Source organism: Capsicum annuum, chromosome 3, assembly GCF_002878395.1.
Source record: "Capsicum annuum cultivar UCD-10X-F1 chromosome 3, UCD10Xv1.1, whole genome shotgun sequence".
Classification (NCBI taxonomy): domain Eukaryota; kingdom Viridiplantae; phylum Streptophyta; class Magnoliopsida; order Solanales; family Solanaceae; genus Capsicum; species Capsicum annuum.
The window spans coordinates 270,094,536-270,104,416 of NC_061113.1; the positions used below are offsets into that span (position 1 = coordinate 270,094,536).

At 33.0% G+C, this 9,881-nt stretch overlaps 1 protein-coding gene across 2 annotated transcripts; it reads right to left on the reverse strand.

Moving 5' to 3' along the window:
• Positions 1-594: 594 nt before the first annotated feature.
• Positions 595-3,448, reverse strand: LOC107861650 (ethylene-responsive transcription factor RAP2-12). 2 transcript variants are annotated; one of them, XM_016706959.2, is made up of 4 exons: positions 3,033-3,448; positions 1,412-1,870; positions 925-1,342; positions 595-821 (listed from the first exon to the last, which is right to left on the reverse strand). In XM_016706959.2, exons 1-3 carry the CDS (start codon positions 3,292-3,294, stop codon positions 969-971), a joined length of 1,095 nt encoding a protein of 364 aa, XP_016562445.1. In that variant the 5' UTR covers positions 3,295-3,448; the 3' UTR covers positions 595-821; positions 925-968. The 2 variants fall into 2 exon arrangements, with proteins under 2 accessions (XP_016562445.1, XP_016562444.1); XM_016706958.2 differs by having other exon boundaries at positions 925-1,870; positions 3,033-3,390.
• Between the last annotated feature and the right edge of the window lie 6,433 nt (positions 3,449-9,881).

Sequence of the window (9,881 nt, forward strand, 5' to 3'; positions counted from 1 at the left end):
TTATTTCTCATCCTGTATTCACTAAGAGTATTAAAGTTCGACTTATCCAAATTTGCCGATTGTAGGACACGTTTCTGGGGTATCCAACAGAATTTCTTTCTTTATTTAATACTAATACAGAACTCACTTTCCATTCTCAATAAAACTTTCTTTAACTGCTACCGAAGATGTAACTTTTACACACCGGTAAAATAACTACAGAGACTGGGCTGTCGTATCAATATTAACATAGATTCCAGCATGTACATTCAACTGAACTTGAACACACAACTTACAAATCGAAATCATCTTCAACCTGTTCAGGGTCCATTTTTTTCAAAAATGCAGAGCATGCCTTAACAAAAAAAATGTCGAATAGCCTTAGTCTCATGTTTCAAATAAAAGTGGCAAAACATTATGGTATATCTCGAAAATTGAGTTCCAAGAGACATTAATCGCGGAAAACGAGGCCATAGAAAATGCAAAACGCTGATTCACCAATGCACTCATCATATAAGTTCTCACCCAAAACGTCTGCCAAGTTGCAGTATTATATTTTAAGTCTGCATATGCAAATGAGTGAATTCAAAGAATAGTTCCATGTGAAGCAACTTGTAAACACCAAAAGTAGGTTATAGCTAGCATCGAGATCTCAGCAACTGTTATCATCCATACAGCTCAAATCTTTTAATAAAAAGTACCTTGAACTTAACATCTCTGACTGGTTAATTAAATCTAATTACTTATGCACTGCTCTATCACCAAATATCTATTGCGAGCACAATCCATGGCTTAATCATATGATCGTCTGTGGATCATCCTTCTTCCACCACCACACACACCTAAAAGAACAAGTTAACAGAGATCAAATTAACATATCAAATATATGCACTAAGTATATAGTGAAGTGTGTTTCTTGGAGGCAACTACAGCAAAATCACTCACATGATGCCTTATTTACAAAAACTAGGCAAGGAAGGCATGCCGACTTAAAAGACACCCCCCATTAAAGAAGGAACATCATCAAACGACCATAGGTCCATAGCATTTTCACCATTCTGAGTTGCACTTGTGTTGAGGAAGGCATCAACTGATGCATCCCAATTTCCCTCCATATATGGGAGATTAAAGAAATTCATCTGGGGTTCATAAGCTGAGAGCTCTTCGGATAGCCTGTTCACGGTGTTTCCGTCATCAGCTACAGGATTGTTGGTGCATGATTTCAGTTTTTTCTGGGGATTGGCGTCTACAACAAATTGAGCTTCATTACTTTCAACAGCAGCAGACAGAACTGATGATATCTCCGGAGTCCTGGAGCATGGCTCTCCCCAACCAAAATCAGAGCACTCAAAAGAGTTGCTTCCTACATCAGAGTTGAAGTAGATATCAGCACCAGCTGAAGCACCAACTGAAGGGGTGAATGAGCCAAAACCTGTATCTGCAGAAGCACTGCTCCCATTTCCATATGCATACTGCTTTGTCATGGGTTTCTCTTCAGGGAATCCCAAAGAATCATAATAACCATCCCCCAAACTGTTCATGATAGTTGAGTCAGACGGAACCGAGTCCAGGCTCTCCTTAGGAAGGCCATTCTGAGGATTCAGCTTAACAGAGTGTCTGGACGCAGGCGCTGGAGCTTCATCAGGGAAGTTTACCTTAGCTTTATTGCCTCTGATCCTCCTAGCCTCAACATCATAAGCTCTGGCAGCTTCTTCTGCAGTATTGAAGGTTCCCAGCCAGACCCGAACCCCTTTCCTTGGGTCACGTATTTCAGCTGCCCACTTACCCCAAGGTCTCTGTCTGATCCCCCTATACTGATTCTTCCTCTTTCTCTTAGAGGATCTATCAGCAGCATTGTTGTCTGAATCAACAGCTTTCACAGATTTGGAGCCTTCAGATGATAAAGTGAATTATTAAGTACTTCATTCATCCATGAATTCCACTATAAATTGTCAATGATAAATCCATCAAATCACATGCTATATATAAGATAATAACCATAAAACATAAAGAAGCCTAATTAAAAATCAATCACGGTTCGCAGATGACACTAGTGCTACATTACTAAAGGCAATAGCTTACGCAAAATCAAGCCGCTCCAAAATCTCTCTGGGAATAATAATTAAAAACAGAGTTGAATCAAAGATTTGAACTTTATAGGTTCTGGATTGTACGAGAACTATCTGAAGTCTTGGTAACTAAATTCTAAATTTAGTTTATGTACACATTAAGTGAATTTCTTACATACACAGGAGGTTTGGACCCATATATTAAAGCCTACCCCAGATTAAAACTACGGAACTTAGTGGCCTAGATCTAAGCTTTATTACCCAAAATCATCATCAAAGTGATGGACTTTTGGATTTATCTGTAAGCATGATGAAGCAAAGTGTCTTAAGGTAGAGAGTTCATCATCAATAGAACTTGCTACCAAAGTAACCATCCCGCAATCAAATTGGATCTATAGAGGAATTATTGACTAAACAAACAACACAACATTTCTGATCGGTTTTTTCATAACAGTCTTCTATTATCTTAAAAGTATTTCATTCATAAATTTCCCCACCAAAATTCAATGCAAAGATGTCAACTTTGATACAATACACTTAATGAGACTTAAATAATAAACATAGAGATAAAAAGCGACGATCGCCATTGATTTCCTATTCTGATATCAACAAGCCCTAAACTAAAAGGTTTGTTCAATGCTTCTCAAAGCATACAGATATCTATATCTATATCTATATCTATATCAATAACTTCATTTATCATTATTTTAGCTTATCAAGTAGAAAAAAAAAAAGCAATTTTGGATCATTCCTCTTTTTACGAGCAGTAAAGTTTCCTTTTTAGCTAAGCAACAAAAAGTTACCCCTTTTTCCCACTTTAACAAATTCACAAGTAATATAACAACAATATCACCAGCAGATACAAAATCTCAATTCAGGCCAGAAAAATCTAGAACAACAATCTACAAAAATCAAAGTAATTAAATATACATGCCCAATTCTCTCACACAAAAAAAAAGGAAGGATGAGAGAGAAAAAATTTACCAGTAGATTTTTTGGGAGCAGAGAAAGTAAATGACTTGACATCGACTTCAACGTCATCTTCATCATAAGAGAATTCTTTGAAGTCCTGAAAATCAGCCTCGAAGTCATCAACTACTTCAGATCGCAAGGGCTTAGAGTGATAATTGCTAAGATTTTTGAGCTTTTTACTCAGATCGGCGCGGCCCCATAGCAACTCAGCGGTAAGTCGGCGAGAAGTCCGGCTAGGAGCTATGTAGTCGGAGATTATTGAACCACCACACATGATTAATCTTCTCTCAGTAGACCAAAAAGTTTTTTCTTTCAGCAAAGGGGTTTTTTCTGGAAATGTATAATTAATTGTAAGCAATTTGGCTTGCTAAAGGATCGCGAGGCTCTCTTTTATAAAGGGGCGAGAACGGTGCGGAGGGACGGTTATTGTTTTTACGTTTATGCCCCTCTGGTTGCATTTACTTACCGAAATTGCCTCCTTCTGCGAAGAGGGTTAATAATGTCATTATAAATATTTTAAGTGCCTCTGTTGTTTTATGGTTGTGTGTAATGTAATAACGGTACGTTACTTCTTACTCGTTACCTTTCGTGTTATAATTGTTTTGATACGTTACTTTTTACCTATTATATTTCGTATTATAATTGTTTTAGTACTCTATTTTTTACTTGTTAGGTTACTTATATGAAAAATATTCTAAGTTACAATCTCCATCATATTCATGTAATAAAAAAATAAATCTTAAAATATTGATCAATGTTTGTCAATTTAACTTTTAAATAACGAAACATAACAAGTAAAACTATAAAAAAAAAAAAGTATATTATAATTGTTTTCTTGTGTTTGATTATCTTGAATTGCTTAAGCTAAGTGTTTAATTATTTCAAATTGTGAAAAGTAAGGCATTTCGTTCATAAAAGTATTTCTAACTTCTATTTATTCAAAAGTTATTTTCTTTTACTGAGTAGTATTTTAACTTCAATTTTAAGCAACTTTACATTAATCTCATTACTTATCTTAAATTTGATATTCGTATTGAAACTCTGAATAATTTAACTTCTTGCATAAAATTCAATCAAGGAAAAAAAATGATCTTACTAAGTTATTCATCCCATACCACAAACTTTATTGATATGCTTTCACTCATGTCTTGACTCATCCATATGAACCTTTAATGATTAAAGACAAAATAATTACCATACCTTGCTATATATCTTTAAAATTAACCGTTTATCATAAATAAATACCTTTAATCAAACACTACAAAAAATTTAGAAAACACTCTTTTAATGTAAAATACTTTTACATAGTATACTTTCTATAAATAGTATATTCTTAATCTTCGTATCAAAACAAATTAGTGTTCAAACATTGCAACATTTACGTTACAATTTGAACTTGAATAAAATCGAATTGTATTTGTGTGTATTTAGTAGGGTAGGCATGGTATGATATATACCGAATTACTATATCGAATCGAAATTTTTGATACTATGATTTTTGGTATGGTATGTGGTATATATTTTAAATTTTTTTGGTATATGATATGGTATTCGGTATTTATAAATGACATACCGAAATATCGAATACCATACCGAAGTATATATAGTTAGATAAGTAACTTATATATATATATATATATATATATACAAAAAAAAACTTAGTATTAGTATAAAAATATTTCGACATTGAAACTTTCGCTACTCTATCTTGATTTAAATGTCTTTTTGGTGTAATTGACTAATAAAACGAATTATTATTTGTACTTCTTTTTCAATATTTTTACATGTGTAATGTGTATTTATGATACAATTAAGACATACTTTTGAAAAATCAAAGTAATAATACTATAGTATACGAGTATATTTTGTCAAAGTTAAACAAACTATGATTACCGATTACTATACCGCAAAATACTGAAATCAAACGTTAAAATATCGAATCATACCGAATTAATATGGTATGGTAATGGTATAATATTTTTAAAAACTAAATACCGAAATTACCGTGTCGAAGTTTCAAATACCGTACCATACCATACCATGCTCACCCCTAGTATCTAGGGGGTTTGGGACACAGGTGACAAAAGAGTTGTAAAATGAGGTGTATGTGACACAAGTATTAATTATTAGTTGGAAGTGACAATTACTTTATTATGGATTAAGAAAGTTGAAAAAGTTTGAAAATAACCCACAAGTTTTTAAATTTACACTTTGATCCCAATGTAAAGCTAATTTTCCGGGAAACGGAGGAAAAAAACGTCTTTCTTTCTCTTCTAATCCATTATTGTTTTCTCTTTCTTAGCGATTTTTGTTGTTTATTATTTTTGTTTCTGCTGCTTTATTCATCATCTTCTGCTTCATTATCATCATCTTCTACTTCATTATCATCTTCATCTTCATCTTGTCGATCATTTGTTGTTGCTGTTGGTGATGGTGGTACAGCGCTACTGCTGCGATCTGACCAATTTCTTAGGTCAAATTTTATTTACTACATCACTTTTCACGTTGGCATTACTTCATAGGTGACTTTGGTAAGTAAAATTATGATTTTTATTCGTATTTGTCATCTGGGTATACTTCTATTTTTCCAACAATGGATAGAACCCCGATCATGAATTCAGCATAAGTGCCCACAATTTAAATAGATCAATCATCTGGTACATCAGATGAGTAATCTATTGCATCAGGAGATTTATCTGTTGCATCAGACTGTTTATCTGTTGCATCAGACTATTATCTGTTGTATCAGACGTATTATCTGTTGTATCAGAATGTTTATCTGTTGCATCAGACTAATTATCTGTTGGATCAGAATATTTATCTGTTGCACCAGACTAATTATCTGTTGCAACGAATGATTAATCTGTTTGAAACAACACAAATCAACCCCTGCCACAAACCCAATGGATAACTAATATGTTTCAACTCTTGCTATTGCTACTGGATTCAAAATTATTCCTTACGTCCAATTACCCGTCCCAAATTTTCTAATTCGATTTCTCATTTTACTTGTCTTTTTCATTAATCAAGAAAAGATTAAAAAAAAAATTCATGTTTTACCCTTTGTATTAATCACTTTTTCTTCAAATTAAAATGGAAACATCATTTAATAGGGGGACTATACGCCGATCGACGTTAAAAGCTTTCTTTTATGAAATTTCGATTGAATAGCAAACAATGGTTATTTCAAACACGTCTACTGTCCCACCAACTGATCAGTGGGTTATGGTAAACTAGGCATGTTATTAATTATTTTTCTTAATCAATGTGGCATCTCAATTTGGGACGGATAAATTGAGACGGAGGGAGTACGAATTAAAACGCCAGAGCCAAGCAAAGCAACAAACTAGTCATCTATTGAAATAGACTATTTATCTGTTGCAGCAGACTTTTTGCATCAGACTTCTTATCTGTTGCAACATGAGTAATCTGTTTTGAACAACACATCAACCCATACCACAAACCCAACAGATAAATCTTGCTATTGCTACTGGATTCTAAATTTTTTTTTTACGTCGAATCATAGATATGTTTGTTGAGAAGATAATAGACAAAATGAAAATTAAATATGGATTAAAACGTCAAAGATCAAACATAATTTATTTATTAAACAAAACTAAATAAAAATACATATAATAGACTAAAAGAAAAATAATAATCTAATTATTATTATTATTATTATTATTATTATTATTATTATTATCATCATCATCATTGCCAGCCGGTCAATATTCAACCGGAAGTAGCAAGGCCCTCCTGAGCCTGCGTATCTCGCGGAGTATTCTTGCTCTAACTCTTTCCAGTTCCCATTGCAGGTCACGAACTTGATTTCGAAGTTCATTCACGGCGCCTTGCAGAAAAGCAACGTCCCACACTGGGTTAACCATAATCTTATCTTCTGGCGTGTAATATGAAAGACGAGATGCAATAAATAAATAGAGTGTAGTTGAATGAACGATTGAGTAAGGAGGGACCTATTTATAGAGGATTGAATTTGAATGAGAGGCAAAAAAGCACGACATTCACCTCCATACATTAATTATATTTTTTATTAAATTAAAAAAATAAATATTGTGATATAAGTCATGACTTTTCAAATTATTATTGTTAATTAGTTATTTCAAAGAACCGTTTTTATTGAGTTGTGACAACAGATTCTATATTTGTTGCATCAGATAACATATCTGTGACAATAGATATATTATCTGTTGCATTAAATATAAAATATGTTGCATCGGATAACCTATCTGTTGCAACATATAATCTAACTGTTTACCTTCATTTATTAATTATATTTTTTATTAATGTGAAAAGTAATGACTTAATTAAATTAAGAAATATTGTGATAATTCATGACTTTTCAGATTATTATTATTAATTAGTTATTTTCAAGAACCATTTTTATTGAGTTGTGATAACAGATTCGATATCGGTTGCATCAGATAAATCATCTGTGACAACAGATATATCATCTGTTGCAACAATAGTGAACCTGTTGCGTCAGATAATTTATTTGTTGCAACATATAATCTACTTTTAAAAAAAACTATCATCATATCATTAATCCAAATTTGCTTACTTTTTTTATTTTATAAATAAAAAAAAACACCATTTCAAAGTCCTTAATAAAATAATTACCATTTTATTATATAATAAATAATTTTAAAAAATAAATTTAAAAATAAAAATGGTGAAAAGTCACGATCAGTTACTAAAATTGTGTTTATCATTTATTTCCTTATTATTATTTACAAAATATTTTTCATATTGAATAATCGGAAAGTCATGTCTTTTTCTTTTCACCTTGTCAATAACAACAATAACCCTTTTTTATTAATAACCGTCAGGTGCAACATATGATCGATCTGTCGTAGCAGATTAACCTCTGTAAACACAAATTGCTGCTCAATTCCTACCACCAACCGTCGACATGTTGAGAACAATGAATAAACAGAATGATTATTATTAAATACTAAATACGAATTAAAAATTCAAAGTCGACAACAAAATGAAATGAATGTTCATAGATTTTTTAATCCCTTGGGTAGATCCGATATACAAAAGGAGAAAAATACATACATGCGCTAAAATAAGAAACATTACCTAATTATTAATACTACTATTATTATTATTGTCAATTGGACATTTTTCATCCGGTAGCCTTGCTCCGAAGTCAGCCAAATCTCTCTAGAGTTCATCAAACTGCCTTTGAAGTTCACGCAAGGACTCGATATGAATATTCTTGTACGAATCTGGATCATCCATATTTGTAAGGAGGGACCTATTTATAAATTATTGTATCTCGGAAAGAAAAGAAAATTGCTTTAAAATAAATCTAACAGATGGGTAATCTGTTGCAAAATATATTCTTTCTGTTAGATAACTTATAACATACTGGCAATCTTTTGCAACAGATGTAAATATCTGTTTGATTTCTGCAACAGATTGATCAACTGTCGTAACAGAGGTCTCCAATTGTTTGACAATATAAACAGATGTGTCATCTGTTGCAACTAGCTAGTCATTTGTTTATTCAATTTAAGCCATAGATGAACTAGGAAGAATAAGGTGCGTACAGATGGATCCACTATCATATGTGTGGGAGTTAAGTATGTATTACTAATAAGGTCACCAGGACAACACACACAAAGTACAATGATTTTGTAAATGCAGTTTTTAATCGATTAGGTATTGATCATTCAAACAAGATCCTGCATTGTACCGTTAAGTTAGATGGGTTCAAAATTGATAAGGCTGAGGACCTCATGAAGATGGTGCAGATACCCTATTATGAATTACTGACGGTTGTTGCTCATATTTATGCGTGTCAAGTTTTGAGAAGGGATTAATAGTTATTGTCACAGCAGAGATTCAATAGTGATTGAAATAACTTTTAGGTTGCATTGGACCCTTAGAGGGCCTTCGAAGCTTAGCACTGCATCTAACAAGAACAAAAAACCAATATAGTTATTGCCCTGGCCAAAATTTATATGGTTGGGTTGCTCGCTCGGGGTGATGATTATATGCCAGAAGGTGCGGTAAGAGAATGCTTTCGAGGGAAAAGAGGTGGTTAATATAAGACTATATCATCTGAGAGCTAATTGAAGAAGAGTCATAGGGTTGAAAGTAACTTTTAATGAATTTGGCCGATGAAATTATCTTAACAGATGGAAAATCTGAATCAAATGCAAATATGAAAGTGTATTCGGTAATTTAATTTCATCTGTTGTGTATCTAAAAGAAAAATAATACAGATGAACACTTTGCTAGGGAGCTATGTGGTTGGGATTATCAGTTAGGTAAAAAATAGGAGAAGACTAACAAAGCAGCCTCACGGGCATCGAGGGTTGAAATGATGATCAGCAAGTCTAAAAAACTTACACCAACAACAACTGCAGTTAAAATAAGGAAACTAAGCAAAGGTGGCAATTTTTGAATTTTAAATTTCATTCCATGCCTTCTTGTTTGTGTTTTAGATCAGGTCCACTGCCGTTGAGTTGATCAGAACCACATACGAGATTCAAAGGCAAATAGAGTATCATTACTTCCTTAGCAATATGGATTAAATGATTGTGTTTTCTTGCCTTAGCATGCTTTCAACATTCCTTGGAGAAGATTAGATGTTTGATGTAGTATGTGGACCCCAATAATTTTCAAGTTTGCCTCCAGCTTGCTGATTCTGTATTCAAGTTGGTCGTTGCCGTCTTCGAAGCTGGTAAGGAGTTTCACATCTCTTGTGAGCTCGATCAGGAACACTACCTTCAAAGTTGTGGCATTCTAGAAGCCCTTCAAAACACTTTCTTCTGAAGCCGTAAAGGATACATGGAGGGTCGCTGTGTTTGTTTTAGGTCAAAATGTGTT

Coding starts and splice junctions, on each gene's coding strand:
- LOC107861650 (XM_016706958.2), bottom strand. CDS start 3,294: ATGTGTGGTGGTTCAATAATCTCCGACTACATAGCTCCTAGCCGGACT. Junction 1,871..3,032: donor TGCTCCCAAAAAATCTACTG/GTAAATTTTTTC, acceptor TATCATCTGAAG/GCTCCAAATCTGTGAAAGCT.